The 17,928-nt window shown below is 52.1% G+C and overlaps 1 protein-coding gene across 2 annotated transcripts in view; it reads left to right on the plus strand.

Moving 5' to 3' along the window:
• The window catches only part of CALN1 (calneuron 1), a 633,785-nt gene that overhangs the window by 328,701 nt on the left and 287,156 nt on the right, over nt 1-17,928 (plus strand). For both annotated transcript variants that reach the window (XM_089320670.1, XM_070064500.2), the window contains one exon: nt 10,030-10,173. In XM_089320670.1, coding sequence (XP_089176796.1) covers nt 10,030-10,173 — 144 coding nt within the window. The remainder of the gene's footprint in view (nt 1-10,029; nt 10,174-17,928) is intronic.

Consider the following 17,928-nt stretch of genomic DNA (forward strand, 5'->3'; position numbering starts at 1 on the left):
GTCTTCAGTTAAAGGGTGATGTCAGCCCAGGAGAGCAGGGACGTGAGGGCCACAGCAGCATCATTGCGTTGCTGACCTGCCAACCTTGAACTTGAGATCTGGGACCTCCTTTTTCCAACACGGCTGTAACAGAACTCCCCAAACCTTGTTGGAAACTTGCTTTCAGAACCCCTGCAACTTGGTTCGCTTGGCTGGTGTATAAGAAACTAATCACTGGCATGGCGGTGGTGGAAGAAAGCCGGAATTTATTTTATTTATTTATTTATTTTTTTTGTCAGGCAGAGTGGACAGTGAGAGAGAGAGAGACAGAGAGAAAGGTCTTCCTTTGCCATTGGTTCACCCTCCAATGGCCGCCGCAGCTGGTGCACTGCGCTGATCCGAAGGCAGGAGCCAGGTGCTTCTCCTGGTCTCCCATGGGGTGCAGGGCCCAAGCACCTGGGCCATCCTCCACTGCACTCCCTGGCCACAGCAGAGAGCTGGCCTGGAAGAGGGGCAACCGGGACAGAATCCGGCGCCCCGACCAGAACTAGAACCTGGTGTGCTGGCGCCGCAAGGCGGAGGATTAGCCTAGTGAGCCGCGGCACCGGCCCCGGAGTTTATTTTGCAGTGGGCAGAGCCAGGAGTCAGGCAACCATCACTCGATGGCCGACCTCTGCAAGGGATGGAGGGTGCTGAATCTGACAATGGAAGTGGAGACTGAGCAGAGCCCAGTCGGCTCTGTGCGGGTGTCCCGTTGGTCCTCAGTGCTTGTGGTGAGCTTCCTTGGCTTGGTCCGTGATAGCAGGCTGGCGTGTTTATCTGAAGATGCTGTGGTGGCAGAGTGGGCTACAGCCAGTGTGGGGCCTATGGCTAGATGAGCTGTTTGCTTGACCGGGGCTGGATGTTGCTGTAAAACATCTCAAAATGAGTCTAGTGATGGGATATTGGCCATGGAGGTAATGCCTGAATTCTATTTTTTTTTCTTTTGAAGATTTATTTATTTATTTGAAAGTCAGAGTTCCGAAGAGGCAGAGGCAGAGAGAGACAGAAAGAGAGGTCTTCTATCAGCTGTTCGCTCCCCAAGTGGCCACAACGGCCGGAGCTGCGCTGATCCAAAGCCAGGAGCCAGGAGCTTCTTTCAGTCTCCCATGCTGGTGCAGGGGCCCAAGGACTTGGACTGTCTTCCACTACTTTCCACAGTGAGGACAGAGGAACTTCAAGCAAAGGGAGAGAGACTGGGGTCTGATAAAGCCAACACTAACGCTACTAGCGATGGGGGCTCAGTTTCATGGCCTTTTAGCCTGCTTCTGGGGTTAACAGTGACTCCCCCTTGGCAAGGCGATGTCTGGCCAGGGTGATCTTGGAGCCTGAGGTTTGCAGGAATGCTGCTCACCACTGGATTCTTTTATTATTATTTTTTTGACAGGCAGAGTGGACAGTGAGAGAGGTCTTCCTTTTGCCGTTGGTTCACCCTCCAGTGGCCGCCGCGGCCGGTGCACCGCGCTGATCCAATGGCAGGAGCCAGGTGCTTCTCCTGGTCTCCCATGGGGTGCAGGGCCCAAGCACTTGGGCCATCCTCCACTGCACTCCCTGGCCACAGCAGAGAGCTGGCCTGGAAGAGGGGCAACCGGGACAGAATCCAGCCTCCTGACCGGGACTAGAACCCAGTGTGCCGGCGCCACAAGGTGGAGGATTAGCCTAGTGAGCCACGGCACCATCCTCACCACTGGATTCTAACCTTGGATTCCAGATGCAACCTTGGATCCCAGAGCTGGTGGCTAGTTAGGTAGGAGTCAGTACCTACAGACAGGCTCTTGGGGAGGCCAGTCACCATCGCCAGCTGTGTCCCTCTGCACTGTCCTCACCACAGGGGCCTGGAGCCCTCAGCTCAATGCCCTGCTCCTCCAGCACCAGGCCAGTCTATCTCTGAAAAGCCACTGCCCGGGGTCTCCCAGTCCAAGCTTTATTCAGCCTCTCCGAAACCTCACCTCCCAGCGTTCTCTGTTTCATTTCTCTCTCCTCCACCTCCTGTGTATCTTTTTCCCCTTGGGTAAATTTTAAGTCCATTAAGCCTCCTAAAATCCTTTGTGAAATAAAATTTCGTTTAAACACACAAAGCAACAAATATAGGCAGCGCCTCCAGGGCTGGGTGCATTTTCACTGGAGCCTGCAGCACAGGTGCTGGGCATGCACATTTACTGAACTATGCTGTGGGACCTCAGATAATACAGCACCTGGGTTGGAGGGTCCCTTGAAGCTTTTAAGAAGTAGATCGGGGGAGGGGAGAGATAGGTCTTTCATTTGCTGGGTCACTCCCCAAAGGCCTGAGATAGCTGGGCCTGGAGCAAGACAAAGCCAGGAGGTAGGGATTCAGTCTGGGTCTCCCACGCGAGTGCCAGGGACCCAAGTACTTGAGCCATCACCTGCTGCCTCCCAGGGTGCACATTAGCAGGAAACTAGCAACAGGAGTGGAGCTGGGACTCATATGTAGGTACTTTGACAGGGGTTGCTGGTGTCCCAAGAGACATATATAAATATATATATATACACACACACATATGTATATAAGAATTATTTATTTATTTTTGGACAGGCAGAGTGGACAGTGAGAGAGACAGAGAGAAAGGTCTTCCTTTGCCGTTGGTTCACCCTCCAATGGCCGCCGTGGCCGGTGCGGGAAACCTCTTTTAAATTGCCTTTGGCTCGGTCCTTGTCCTATTGTTTCCTTGGAATACAGATCATTAGGTTTGTATATAAAATTCTCCAGGTTCATTTGCATCACTTTTTTTAAAAAAAGATTTATTTACTTATTTGAAAGGCGGAGTTAGAGAGAGAGAGACAAAGAGACGAAGATCTTCCATCCAGCTGCTGATTCACTTCCAGAAATGGCCACAACAGCCGGAGCTGGGCTGGTCCAAAACCAGGAGCCAGGAGCTTCTTCTGGGTCTCCCACATGGGTTCAGGGGCCCAAGGACTTGGGCCATCCTCTGCTGCCTTCCCAGACACATTAGCAGAGAGCTGGATGGGAAACGGGGCAGCTGGGACTCAAACTGGTGCCCATATGGGATGCTGGCACTGCAGGCAGCAGCTTTTACCTACTATGCCATAGCACCAGCTCCTGCATCGGGTTTTAATAATTGCCTTGCCTAGCCCAGCTGAACTGCATCTTTTCCCAGTTTTCCAATTTCTCAATGATGTTTGTCAACAGAATACATCTTCCTTAATACAGCCATCACTTCGTGCCGTTAGAACCCACATACTTCTTCAAGATGCATTTCTGTGGAGAATAAGCAGATTTTGCATATAACAGGAATGGAGATAGGAAAAATGATTGTTTTTCATTAGTGTTAATTTCAGGTTGTGAATTAGTACCAGAGATGTCAGCTGATTCTTCAAAGTTAGACCATCAGCCTGCTAATATTGATGCTGGCTGCTGTCTGGGTTTCTTCTGATGCCTGGGGAGTGAGTCTGAAGCCATGCCTTCACAGCTGTTCCTGCATGAATTGGCCGGGTCCTTAGGAAGCGACATGGGGGCCAGCGTCGTGGCACAGAGTGTTCAGCCACCAGCTGCGAAGCCTTCCTCTCCTAAGAGTGCCAGTTCGAGTCCTGGCTGCTCCACTTCCTGTCCAGCTCTCTGCTAATGCTCCTGGGAAGGCAGCAGAAGATGGCCCAAATGATTGGGTTCCTGTCATTCATGTGGGAGACCTGGATGGAGTTCCTGACACCTGGCTTCAGCCTGAGCCAGCCCCAGGCATTGGAAATGAACCAGCAGATGAACGCGCTCGCTCTCTCTCTCCCTCTCTCCCTCCCCCTCTCCCCCTCTCCCTTTCTCCCTCTCTTCCTCTCTTCCTCTCTCCCTCTCTCTCTTTCCTTTTGTATATCACTCTGCCCTTCCTAAAAGAAGCATTGTGGGGCTAAATCCCATTCTTAGAGGACACTGACTTTGGGTGCCCCATGGTACCCATGTCTTTTTTTTTTTTAAGAGGAAAGTTAGGCTGGCACCGAGGCTCAATAAGCTAATCCTCTGCCTGTGGCACCGGCACACTGGGTTCTAGTCCCGGTCAGGGCGCCGGATTCTGTCCCGGTTGCCCCTCTTCCAGGCCAGCTCTCTGCTGTGGCCAGGGAGTGCAGTGGAGGATGGCCCAAGTGCTTGGGCCCTGCACCCCATGGGAGACCAGGAGAAGCACCTGGCTCCTGGCTTCAGATCAGCGCAGTGCACTGGCCGCAGCGGCCACTGGAGGGTGAACCAATGGAAAAGAAGACCTTTCTCTCTGTCTCTCTCTCTTTCACTGTCCACTCTGCCTGTCAAAAAAAAAAAAAAAAAGAGGAAAGTTACTGGAGTAATGAGAAGTCAGTCTCTTGAACTCTAGACCAGGATCGGATCTATTCAAGTTCTTGCCTGGCTAATGACCATCGGCATCACTGCAGGCAGGAGGTGCCCAGACCCCTGGGGGAATGTATACCTTGGATTGTGGGCAGTTCTGTAGGGCAATGACTGGATTCCTTCTCTCAGAAGAAGTTTCCTTCTACTGTGTCTCCCTTCAGATCCCACAAAGTGACTGTCGGAAGGCAGACACCCCTCTGTGCCCCCACCAAGGCATCTTGGAGGGTGTAGAATGGCTGTAATACTATTGGAAGGGAGTGAGTTGCCTGCGAGTGAGCTCTGAAGCACACATCCGACTTTAGCCCAAAGAAGGGATAGACTCTTGTGCAGGGCATAGAACGTTCCTGGGTTGTTCCTGCAAACTCCGTCTGTGGTCCCCACTTTCCAAGGGTGGGAAAGTGGCCAAAGCCCTCTCCTCCTGCAGCCGGAGGCAGGAAGGATCCTGCCTCTGCCAACATCTCCACTGGTTTTATGGGCATACTTTTCTCACACCCTGTTCTGTTATTAAACATAAAAAAACGAGGCACACACCGCGTGTTGCTCCCAGACTGTGAGACCCGCTTCCTCCTGGTTTGAATGGGTTTTCCTTTCCACACAAAGTGGTTCTCTGGTTTTGTACTTTTTCCTCCCCTTTCTCTGCTATTTACAAAGCAAGTAAAGTGTAGTGAGCTTTGTCTGCACACACAGACACACACACACAGGTTCTCTACTAGGAGCCATGAGTAGATATTCTATGCAAACAGAGAAGGGTCGCTTTTGGTCTATGTACTTGTGGGACCCAGTGAGCACAAAACTCACTGATAGGGCAGAGGGCCAACCAGTTGCATTCTGCAGATGGAACAAACTACGGCCATTCAAGGCCTGGTTAGAGCAAGGCCTTTGACCACAGGCAGTTTGGAGTGACCTGTCCATCTTTGGTTGCCCAAATCTGCAAGTGCAAGGGTGAGGCCGTTCTGGTGGTTACCCAGGGAGCCAAGAAGGGATGAGAAGGCACAGTAGCCAAAACCCTCACTTTCAGGCCAAGATTGCAAGTGCTCCCAGCCAGGCCTGTCCGGGGTGTCCAGTGTGAAGAGCCAGGCTGAAGGTCACTGGCAGGATCTAGGGCATGCAAGGAGGCCACAGGACCCTGGCCCTCTCTACAGAGGGGCACTGCTCCATCAGGTCATAGCACCAGCACATAGGGCTCAGGATTGACTCAGAGCTGTGAGATTTGAAGGTGAAGCCTCAGGTACGTGTGGTCCAGGGAACCAGGGGCAGGGCTCCGCCTGCAGGTGGCCATCCATGGCTGCAGCTGCACACCTGTCCTAATGATACAGGCTGGGAAGAGATCCAACCTAACCCATTTTTCAGATGAGGAGATTGAGGTGGAGGTGGGTACGCCCGGCCCAGGTTGCAGGGGCAGAGCTGGGGCTGGCTGCCTTGTGGGCTAACTCAGACTGCAGGAGACCCTGCCTCTGCATTCTCCCATTCACAGCATCTGGAAATGGGGCCCCAGGCTGCACAAGGCCAAGTTCACCACTCCAGTGTCCTTGAGCATTGCAGGCCATGACCTCTGGCCAAGCAGTGGCTCTCAGCCACTTGACACTTGATGGGTAAACCTGTGACTGCTTTAGGTAATCACATAGTGTTTCACTGATGGGAAAAGACTAGAGAGACAGACAACCCCTTTGCTTCAGAATTTGGCCTGGACTGAAATTTGTTTCTATTCTACAGTGCATGGAAAGAAAGTGGATTAATAGGGTGTGTAAGAGAACAAGGCTTCCTGTACTTCTCTTAAGCACTTTACAATGTCCGCAGACCCACGGAAAGGAGGCTGGGAGGGCCTCGGGGAGCCTCAGAGCCAACCCGGCTCATTTTACACTTGAGCAAACTGAGGCCTCCGGGCTTGGCTGCAGCCCTAATTAGCTATTACGCCTGGCCGGGAGCCTGGGGTCCCAGCTCGGTGGCTGGCTTTCTCTCTGCTGGAGCTCATATGTGCTCACAGAAAACACTGGGCGTGAGGAATTAGTATTGATAATGAATTTTCTACTGATCTATGACCCCTATCAGACTCATCGTCCGTTGAACAGCTATCCATGCCTCGGCTCCTGTAGAGTGGGGGTGGGGGGTACAGGTGTGTGAGGAGCTCAGAGCTTAGAGAAGAAGCCGGAATTTCTACACCAGTCATGGTATTCTCGTGGAAGGCACAAATCTGCCACCGCCGAATGGTCAGCAGGAGAGGAGGGAATTTGGCTGCGGTGAGCAAAGACATTCTTGTGGAATACAGGCCCCCAATCTGGCCTTGAAAGACCTGTGTGATTTTGGCAGGGAAAGAAGAAGGGACAGTGTTTGAGGCAGAAGTACTGTGCCACGTAGGCTAGCAATCAGAAAAACCACCCCTGATGATCTCAAATCCTAATCTATAGATGCCTTAGAAGATGTGACTGCATGAGGGATCTTGGGAAGGTGGTTGTTCTGGATTTTCTGAGTGGCCCCTCCATGCAAACACAGTGTCCTTGTAGGCAGAAGAGGAGAAGGCAGAGCTTGGAGTGATGTGGCCACAAGCCAAGGGGTGCTGGCAGCCACCTGTGGCAGGAGGAGGAAAAGCATGGGTTCCCTGGGAGCCCCCAGAGGGAGCACAGCTCTGCTGACCTCTTGACTGGGGTTTAGTGATGTCGATGTCACCTGTCCAGCCTCCAGACTGCTTATGTCACCATCAACGTGGTGATTTGTGACAGCCAACACAAGAAACTAGTACAAAGGAGAAACAGCGTTGCCGAGACAAGGGTGTGAAATTCCAGATTATTTCCAGGAGCCCAGTCAGATATTTGGAGAGCTGGTAAATAAATGGGCCAGGGCCAAGTGTCCTGTTTGCGTTTGGGGAGCAACCGGAAGTTTCTGTTCCGATTGAAGCACGGGGCTAAGGTGCCTGTGTTGTGTTGCAGTGGGTTAAGCCTCTGCTTGCAATGCTGGCACCTGTGTTGGACGTTTGTTCAATGCCGGCTGCTCTGCTTCCGGTCCAGCTCCCTGATAATGTGTCTGGGGAAAGGAGCAGACAGTGGCCCACGCCACCCACATGGGTGAGCTGGATGGAGTTTTTGGCTTCTGGCTTCGTCCTAGTCCAGTGCCGGCTGATTGCAGCCATTTGGAGAGCGAACCAGTGGCTGCGAGATCTCGTTCTCTTTCTGTCTTTCCTTGTCTCTGTCACTATGCCATTCAAATAAATAACAGTGATTTTTATTATTCTTTTTAATTATAGGGCCAAGGAGCAGAGCTCTAATGCCTGGTGGAGCACATTTAATCTTTCTTTCTTTCTTTAAGATTTATTTATTTACTTGAAAGAGTTAACACAGAGAGAGAAGGAGAGACAGAGAGAGGTCTTCTATCTGCTGGTTCACTCCCCAGTTGTCTAAAATGGCTGGAATTGTGCCAGCACAAAACCAGGGGCTAGGAGCTTCTTCCAGGTTTCCCATGTGGGTGCAGGGGCCCAAGGACTTGGGCCATCTTCCACTGCTTTCCCAGGTCATAGCAGAGATCTGGATTGGAAGTGGAGCAGTGGGGACTTGAACCGGCACCCATATGGGGTGCTGGCATGGCAGGCGGCAGCTTTACCTGCTACGCCACAGCGCCGGCCCCATCACATTTAATCTTTCAATAGGATGTGCTCAGAGCACAGTACTCCTTGCGTGATCAGTCAGCAGTGTGGAGTGACTCTTGGGTGACTGTTGGCAGCTGCCGTACCTGAGCCTGCCTTGGGCTTATTGATGGATTTATTAATGAAAGCACCAAGCTGTTGCAGGTGTGGGGTGCTCAGCTATGATGGAAAAACCTGCCATTCTTCCCAGTGGGATCTCGGCTTCCCAGTGCTGTGCCTCGCAGGGCTATGATGTGTGGGGACTAATGCAGCCAGCCCAGGAGGAACAGCCGCAGGGGTTCTGGAGGGATGCTCTCGGCACTCAGAGCAGCCCCAGCCTGGGCGGGGAAGGTGGCGAGAGGAGGGAAGATCGCTTGCCCAGTGAAACAGGCCGTATTGATAGCAGCATCAAGGTCTCTGCAGACCCGGGAGAAAGTGATTAAAGATGTCTTTTGAGCTTCCATGGCACTGTTATTGATCGGAGGTTGTTTATAGCCGTAAAACCACTGTAAATTAGAGGAATGAAATAAAAACAGCAGGGTGCTTAACTCCTGTCCTCCGATGAGTAGAGAAGGCTTTCTGCACAGTTCCCATCACAGCAGGGCTGTGCAATCCATCTGCAAGGGGAGTCTCGGTCCCCTGCCTCCTGAGGGCAGCAGCGAAGGCCAGGTCAGCCTAGCTCAGCAGTTGAAACTTTCCGGGAAGTGACCTTGGCCAACAGGAGTCCGTGTTGAGGCCACGTCCACCTGTGTGCCTGCTATACTGGCTGAGGGCACCCAGGGCCAGGCATCGTCTTTGCCTTTTATTTTTTTTCCTCTCTCCCCTGCATTCCTTATTTTAAAATTTTGTTGTCTTTTTGTTTGTTCCTTTCCTGGCATTTCATCTAATTAAAGATTGGGGGGGGTGCTGGCACTGTGGCATAGTGGCGTAGTGCTGCATTGCCAGCATCCTATATGGGCACTGGGTCAAGTTGTGGCTGCTCCATTTCTGATCCAGCTCTCTGCTATGGCCTGGGAAAGCAGCAGAAGATGGCCCAAGTCCTTGGGCCCCTGCACTCACATGGGAGACCCGGAAGAAGCTCCTGGCTCCTGGCTTCAGATTGGCCCAGCCCCAGCTGTTGCAGCCATTTGAGGAGTGAACCAGCGGATGGAGAACCTCTCTGTCTCTGTCTCTACCTCTCTCTGTAACTCTTTCAAATAAATAAAATATATCTTTTTTTTTTTTTTTTTGCCAGGCAGAGTGGACAGTGAGAGAGAGAGAGAGAAAGGTCTTCCTTTACTGTTGGTTCATTCTCCAATTGCTGCTGCGGCCGGCGCACCACGCTGATCCGAAGCCAGGAGCCAGGTGCTTCTCCTGGTCTCCCATGGGGTGCAGGACCCAAGGACTTGGGCCATCCTCCACTGCACTCCCGGGCCACAGCAGAGAGCTGGACTGGAAGAGGAGCAACCGGGACAGAATCCAGCGCCCCGACGGGGACTAGAACCTGGGGTGCCGGTGCCGTAGGCTGAGGATTAGCCTAGTGAGCCACTGTGCCAGCCAAAATAAATCTTTAAAAAAAGATTTTTTCCCTAATTTTTATTTATTTGGAAGGGAGAGAGAGAGAGAGAGAATGCACTTCTGTCCATTTCTGGGGACTGTTCACTCCCCTCAAATGACTGCAACCGTCAAGGCTGAGCTAGGCCAAAGCCAGGGGTCTTGAATTCAATCTTTGTCTCCTACTTGGTTGACAGGGACCCAAGGACTCGAGTCACCACCTGCTGCCTCCCAGGGTGCACCTCAGCAGGAAGCTGGAACTGGAAGTGGAGGAGCTGGGACTTGAACTGGAAATTCCAGGAAGCTGGAATCAGGAGCAGAGCTAGAACCGACACCCAGGCATTCCCATGGGGAATGCAGGCATCCCAAGTGGTGTGCTCACCACTGCACCCATCTGCTGCCCCCTGTTGGAAGGGTTTTACCATACAGTTGGAAAGTGGTGAGGAGTCAGCAGTAACAGCCATGAGTCGGATCTGTGCCAGCCACGTAACCATTGCACTTTCTTTGCTTTCCCTTGTAGAAATCCGAGAGGCCTTCCGGGTGCTGGACCGAGATGGAAATGGCTTCATTTCCAAGCAGGAGCTGGGCATGGCCATGCGCTCTTTGGGGTACATGCCGAGTGAGGTGGAGCTGGCCATCATCATGCAACGTTTGGACATGGACGGTAAGGCCTGGGGTGAGCCCCGTGTCACTGGCGGAAGGCAGAGGGTGCCGGATGGATAAGGGACCTTGCACTTGGAGTCAAGAGACTGGGGGGGTCGTGTCTCGGTTTCCATCGGAGGAGGAAACTTGGATTAGATCAGGGGTTTGCCGCGACGATCTGCAGAGTTCTGGGGGTTGCACAGTTGGGTTTGGGGTCACAACCGAAGGAGTTCTGGCCGATGTGGAAATTGGAACACCTGCTTTTTTAATTTAATTATTTTACAGATGGGTGTGTGTTGGGGGGGTCCAGAGAGAGAGAGAGAGAGCATGCTCACCCATCCATTGATTCACTCCCCAAGTGCTTGCAATACCCAGGGCTATGCCAGGCCAAACCCAGGAGCCATGAACTCAATCCAGGTCTCCCACTTGAGTGGCAGGAACCCAGGCACTTGAGCCATCACCTGCTGCCTCCCTGTGTGCACATTAACAGGAAGCGGGAGTCAGGCGTGGGGACGGGACTGAAACCCAGGCCCTCTGATTCGGGGTGGGAGCATCTTAATTGCTATGCCAAATGCCTGCCATTTTCATCACTTCTAAAATAAGTCCTGTCTGGCTTAGTCCTTATCTTCTATCACTTGTATCTCCCTAAGCCACAGGCCACCAGAGTCTCCTTTCTGCCCCCAGGAGGTTGCCACCTCTAAATGTTACACATACACAGAATCAGAGTATGGGAAGTAGAATGCAAAGGTCATTTGATCCCCAAATCTTTTGAAATTCATGTACAACTTTTTCATAATATGCATTTCTTTTTTTCTTTTTCTTTTTGACAGGCAGAGTGGACAGTGAGAGAGAGAGACAGAGAGAAAGGTCTTCCTTTGCCATTGGTTCACCCTCCAATGGCCGCTGCGGCCGGAGCACTGTGCTGATCCGAAGGCAGGAGCCAGGTGCTTTTCCTGGTCTCCCATGGGGTGCAGGGCCCAAGCACTTGGGCCATCCTCCACTGCACTCCCGGGCCACAGCAGAGAGCTGGGCTGGAAGAGGGGCAACTGGGACAGAATCTGGCACCCCGACCGGGACTAGAACCCGGTGTGCTGGCGCCGCAAGGCGGAGGATTAGCCTAGTGAGCCGAGGCGCTGGCCATAATATGCATTTCTAAGAATACTTGAATTTTTATATTTTTAAAGGACAGGTTGTATTTTTTTAAAGATTTATATATTGGGGCCGGTGCTGTAGTGCAGGGGGTTAAAGCCCTGGCCTGGAGCGCCGACATCCCATGTGGGCGCCGGTTCTGGTCCTGGTTGCTTCACTTCCGATCCAGGTCTCTGCTATGGCCTGGGAAAGGAGTAGAAGATGGCCCAAGTCCTTGGGCCCCTGTACCCTCATGGGAGACCCAGAAGAAGCTCCTGGCTCCTGGCTTCGGATCGATGCAGCTCCGGCCATTGCGGCCATCTGGGGAGTGAACCAGCAGATGGAAGACCTCTCTATTTCTACCTCTCTCTGTAACTCTGTCATTAAAATAAATAAAAATGAATCTTAAAATAAAAAAAAAAGATTTATTTATTTATTTAAAGTCAGAGTAACACAGAGAGAGAACGAGAGGCAGAGAGAGAGAGAGAGAGAGAGAGAGAGAGAGGTCTTGCATCCGCCGGTTCACTCCCCAGTTGGCTGCAATGGCCGGAGCTGCGCTGATCCGAAGCCAGGATACAGGAGCTTCTTCTGGGTTTCCCAGGTGGGTGCAGGGGCCCGAGGACTTGGGCCATCTTCTACCACTTTCCCAGGCCATAACAGAGCTGGATCAGAAGTGGAGCAACCAGGACTCGAACCAGCACCCATATGGGGTGCCGGCACTGCAGGCGGTGGCCTTACCCGCTATGCCACAGCACAGGCCCCAGGGTCGTACTTTTATGGTGCAGAGTAGATAGGTGGGCATAACAGCTTCTTTTGAGTCCATTCCATGTAGTGTGTTCCTACAGAAAACCTCATTGATGAAAGTGTTCCTTTGTTTTTAAAAAGTTTCCATTGGCCAGCGCCGTGGCTCACTAGGCTAATCCTCCACCTGCGGCGCTGGCACCCCGGGTTCTAGTCCCGGTCGGGGTGCCAGATTCTGTCCTGGTTGCTCCTCTTCCAGGCCAGCTCTCTACTGTGGGCTGGGAGTGCAGTGGAGGATGGCCCAAGTTCTTGGGCCCTGCACCTGCATGGGAGACCTGCATGTGGCTCCTGGCTTCGGATCAGCACTGTGCGCCAGCCGCAGCGGCCATTGGAGGGTGAACCAACGGCAAAAGGAAGACCTTTCTCTCTCTCTCTCTCACTGTCCACTCTGCCTGTCAGAAAAAAAAAATAAGTTTCCATTGACCTGGGATTAACCAGGTCAGGCTTCCTGGAGGAAGGGGGGTTTTAAATAAAGCAGGGCTTACAGAAAGAGAGCGAGACATGATATAAACCAGCTGCAGCACACTGGTTCAGGAGACTGAATTGCTGGCCTCTGCCTCTGTTTCCTCCTGTGCCGAGTGGGAATGATAACACCAGGCTTGATAGACTCAGAGAGTCTGTGGACATCCAGTGTGTGAAAACGTGGGGCAAGCTACCCTGCATCCAGGCATCATTCGTCATGATTGCTCTTCACTGTCTCCGCCATTCAGCTCAGCTTCCGCAAGCTGCGTCAGGATTGTGCACCAGCTCCACTGACCTCGTACTTTCTTGTGCGGTAAAGGCCCTGGGGGAAGACGTTTTGGATCAACGGACAGGCAGTTCGGCCCAGCCGTTAAGCTGCTGCTTGGGATGTCCATGGTCCGTATCCGAGCGCCTTGTTGAAGTCCCAGCTCAGCTTCCAGTTCCAGCTTCCTGCTCATAGCATCCGGGGAGGCAGCAGCTGATGACTGGAGCAGCTGAGTCCCTGTCACCCATGAGCCAGACCCAGATGCAGTTCCCAGCTCCTGGCTTCAACCTGGTCCAGCACTGGGGAGTGAGCCAGTGGGTGGGAGTGCTCCCTCTCTCAAATTAAAAAAAAAAAAAAAAAGTTAAACTAAATTACATTGAATATTCTATAAAATGATTGCATTTGATAAGCATTCAATAATCTTGAAGGTTCTTTTCTGCCTTAAATTCCTGAGCTCTGTCCTAGATCAGCACGTGGATCCTGCCCTGGCTCAAGGTGCAGGAAGATTTCTTCTTGGCCTTATCTGCATCTACTTCCCCACTCTGAAAAGCAGGCTTATTCCCGGCATCAGGCCGTCTGAGCGGTGGGCTTATGGTACCCTTGGGTAGACTATGAAAAGCACTGGAGCAAGGGAGAGTGGCCAGAGGAAAGGGGCACAAAGCTTCCTGGAGGGAGGAAGGGACCAAGGTCACGGTCAGAGGTGCAGACACACCCTGCAGGCTGGTTCCAAGCACGCGGTTCTCTCTCTCTCGTGCTTGCTGGCCTCGTTGGAAGGACGAGAAGAAGGGTGACCATATGGCAAAGGAACTCTGTGCCAGCCCCAAGTGCAGCTGGTGCAGCTGTGGCCATGTATTCCCTGGTCAGGCTCAGGCTGCTTCATCCAGGGCATTCGGTTGTATGTGCGTCCTCACTGCTCGGATGGGTCGTGATTCATCGCGGCTTCGCGGGCCTGGTTTGACCTTGCTTTGTGTGTCAGAAATAGTTCTGAAAAGCTGGAGCAAAGCACATATTTTATGGCAAAAAAATCTCTCTTCCATGCACTTCCATCATCCTTTTAGAGGTACAATTGCGGGAAAAAAAATAAAACAAGTTTCTTCCATAAAATCATAAAAACAGAACTGAGGTTTTAATGCTTCTCATTGAAGCATTAAATCTCACAACAAAGTTTCCAGAAATGGACCAAGTGCAAATAGGATAAGTTAACAGCTTTACTTACTTGTTCTTATTTGGGGGAGGGGGGGGAGAGAGAGAGAGAGTATGTATGGGAATCCACTGGTTCATTCCCTAAATGCCTGCATTGGCCCTGAGTTGGGGAAGAGGCTCAATTACTTGAGCCATCACTCATGCCCCCCACACCCGATTCTGCATTAGTGGGGAGCTGGAATCCATAGCGAAAGCCAGGATTCAAGCCCAGGCATGCAGATCTGAGATGCAGGCGAGTGAACCTCTGGGCCCAAGACTGGTGCCTAATTAACAAATAAAAGCAAGCTGGGCTACTTTGGGCGAGGCACGCCTCTGAGATTTAGGGGTCTCCACCGAAGCTCTATCGCCTTCCTTTCTACTGTATAAGTAGTTCCCCCTTGTCCTTGGACAACACGTGCCAAGAACCTTATCTGAATGCCTGAAACCACAGATAGTATTGAGTTCCATACATACAAGGGTTGTTTTTCCCTTAACAGCCATAGCTACAATAAAGTCTAATCTGTACATTAGGCAAAATAAGAGAGTAACGATCACTAACAATGTAATTCGGGTTACTTGAACACAGGAGCTCTGATAACAGAGACAGTTACTCAGTCATTAACAAAGGGGTAGCGTATGCAGTGTGGATACTCTGAACAAGAGGCTGGTTCATGCCCTGGATGAGGTGCATTTGGGCAGCAAGAGAGCTCACCCCACTGCTCTGAACGGTGCTGCATTTAAATCCCACACCTCGCTTCCCTCTAGACAATTTTCCATTTAATGTTTTTGAACTGCAGGTAACAAAACCCTAGACCATGAGGCCGTGGACAACTCCTGTGTTCACTCCTGGGATCTCCACGCAGGGGATCTCTATACCGTGGCAACCCTTGCCTGCTTCCAGGAGGGCTCAGGGTCCCGGGGGACCTGCGTAAGGCTGTTGTGCAAGCATCCGGCTCATCAGGACTCTGGGAGGGGCTCCGTCTGGAATGTGGTGTAAGAAATGTCAGGTTACACCTCTCTAGTCGCAACTCATTGGTAGAGCTTATTTCATAGAGAGTTTCTATCACTTCCTTTACCAAGAGCCCATGTCTTTAGCTATTTTATGGTGACCCATTGGGTAAAGACACATTGATTTTAAAGAATTATTTGATAGGCAGAGTGAGAGAGAGAGAAAGGGAGAGAGAGAGAGAGAGAGGGAGGAGAGATCTTGCATCCTGTGGTTCAAGAGAGAGAGAGGAGAGAGGAGAGATCTTGCATCCTGTGGTTCACTCTCCAAATGGCTGCAATGGTCGGGGCTGATCCAAACCAAAGCCAGGACCTGGAACTCCATCTCTGTTGCCCCTCCCAGTGAATTCACAGGGAGCTGGAATAGCCAGGACTCAAATCAGCACTTTTCTATGGGATGCAGCCATTGCAAGCAGTAGCTTAACCTACTGCACCACAGCCCCGGACTCACGTTTATCTATTTTTGAAGGACAGCTTTCTCAAGCATTTACGTTGTTGCCAATGAAAGATTTAGGACAAAAAAAAAAGCCTGAAAATAAAACAGCAATGTGGGCAAAAGGCATGGCCTGGACAAATTATGAAATGCCTAAGTGCTTGGAGGCCGTTGCGGAACTGCGCAGTCCGAGGTACAAATGCACGTCTTTGAGCTTCGTCTAAATGATGCCAGCGAGGCAAGCGTCTGGGGCAGCAGGTTCTGGATCTGGGTATCTTGGCTGTTTCTCAGGACTTTTGGAGCTCTCCTGCCTTTGAAAAAAAAAAAATAGGCTCTAATTATATCCTTCCTTCCTCCCTCCTAACTGGGGATCTTCCCCAGAGGTTTGGCCCCTACCTAATTAAGTTTCTCTTTGGTCTGGAACATGTGCAATGGCAGGGATTTTTATGGCTTTCCCCTCCAACCCTCAAAAACACAGAGTGTTCAGTGCAGAGCCTAGGATCTGTAGCTGGGAGATAAGCCTGCCTCCCCCCCTTCCCCTGCCCAAGGGGCCCTGAAATCCAGGGCCAGCAGGAAGGGTTGGGGGGGTGCCCTCCTCCATCCCAGCTGGCTGTGATTAGGACCAAGTCTGCCCCACGCACTGACCTCTTTCTGGGGTCCCTGCCTTTTTGCCTGACAGTGAGGTCATCCCTTGGGCACCAGGCCTGGCTGGAATTAGCATGCGTTTGTCTGCCGCGCAGCCCCAGCCCATACATAAGGTTTTCATTAGGTGGCTGTTTGGGCGTGGGGTGCCTGGCGGGCTACACATGTAACAGTAGCCTCCTTGGATTAGGAAGTTCGCCGGGATTTCCTGGACACAGACGCAGCCAGACAGTTTTCCAGGGGACAGAGTGGAAGGCAGGCAGGATGGTCTGGGATTGCTCTCCTGGCCTGTAGCCAGTCTGCTGTCAGTGGCGGGACGGTTTGTGCATGTGTGAGCACACATGTGTGCTCATGCACACACATGGACCAAACCACTTGGAGTTCAATAAATACAGCCTCCACACTTCTGCCCAGGGGCCAGGGCTTCCTCTTTGGCCCACTGCTACCAAGTTCTTCCTTGGAACTTTAACGTAGGTCTGCTTCCTGTCTGGTCCTCCTCTGCAGCTAAGGTGACTTTTCTCTTAGTACCAGCAGCTGGAGGTCGGGGCTCACCTTTCCAGAATGTTCTGTGCTAAGACCTCCCCCTTCCGCCCCGATTCTGGAAGCCTGCACTCCTTTTCTCACGCCTTGCATCCATGGAGCACCAGGGATTGCCTCTCTCCCATGCATCCTGACATCTGATGGTCCCACCAGACGCTGTCTCGAAAGCTGAATTCCTGTAGAGTAGTGGCATGGGAAGGGCTTCTGTGGGCTCTGCCAGGCCCCTCTGGCTTCCCTCAGCTCTGAAGCAGCTCCCGGGGCCCTCCAGGCTTCCTGTCTCAGTCCCTGGGCAATGCATGCTGGGTATCTTCAAGGGTCCTTTTTTTTTTTTTTTAAACTATTTTTTGCATTTTCAGTGGTTTCAACAACCACACTGCTGTGATGATCTGGAGTGAATCCAGCAAACTGTGCATGTTGTTTCCTGGAACACCAAACCAGGAGGCATTCTTGGCAGCCCATGGCCCTTGCATCTGCCCCAGTCACATTTCCCCCCATCCAGTCCTCTCCTTCTCCAAGCAGCCCATGCCTCGCCTGTGCTTAAAGAGCAAACGACCCTCCTTTATCTATCTATCTATTTATTTATTTGAGGAGAGGGAGAGAGAGAGAGACTGATGTGCAGTAGTTCACTCCCCGTATGTCCACCATGGCCAAGGTTGGGCTGGGCTGAAGCCAGTAGCAGGGAACTCAACCCAGGCAGGTCTTCCATACCAGTGGCGGAGACCCAAGTGCTCAAGGGGACCTCACCACTGCCGCCCAGGGTCTGCATTTGCAGGAGTCTGGAGTCAGGAGCTGGAGCGAGTTGACTCCAGCACTTTTCTGCAGAGTGCAGGTCTCTTACCTGGATCTTAACTGCTGGGCCCAAAAGCCCACCCTCAGTGTTCTCTCTTGCGGCTCACTAGGCTAATCCTCCACCTTGCGGCGCCGGCACACCAGGTTCTAGTCCCGGTCGGGGCGCCGGATTCTGTCCCGGTTGCCCCTCTTCCAGGCCAGCTCTCTGCTGTGGCCAGGGAGTGCAGTGGAGGATGGCCCAAGTGCTTGGGCCCTGCACCCCATGGGAGACCAGGATAAGTACCTGGCTCCTGCCATCGGATCAGTGCGATGCGCCAGCCACAGCACGCCAGCTGTGGTGGCCATTGGAGGGTGAACCAATGGCAAAGGAAGACCTGTCTCCCTGTCTCTCTCTCTCACTGTCCACTCTGCCTGTCAAATAAATAAATAAATAAATAAATAAATCAAACAAATACAGACCTTTGCGGCTCTCTGCTGGATTTGCCTTTTGCATCTCAACTGCCGGGGAAGCGTCTGCCATTCTAACAAAT

This window comes from Oryctolagus cuniculus, chromosome 19 (assembly GCF_051225735.1).
Source record: "Oryctolagus cuniculus isolate XC-2025 breed Fujian yellow rabbit chromosome 19, ASM5122573v1, whole genome shotgun sequence".
Lineage (NCBI taxonomy): Eukaryota > Metazoa > Chordata > Mammalia > Lagomorpha > Leporidae > Oryctolagus > Oryctolagus cuniculus.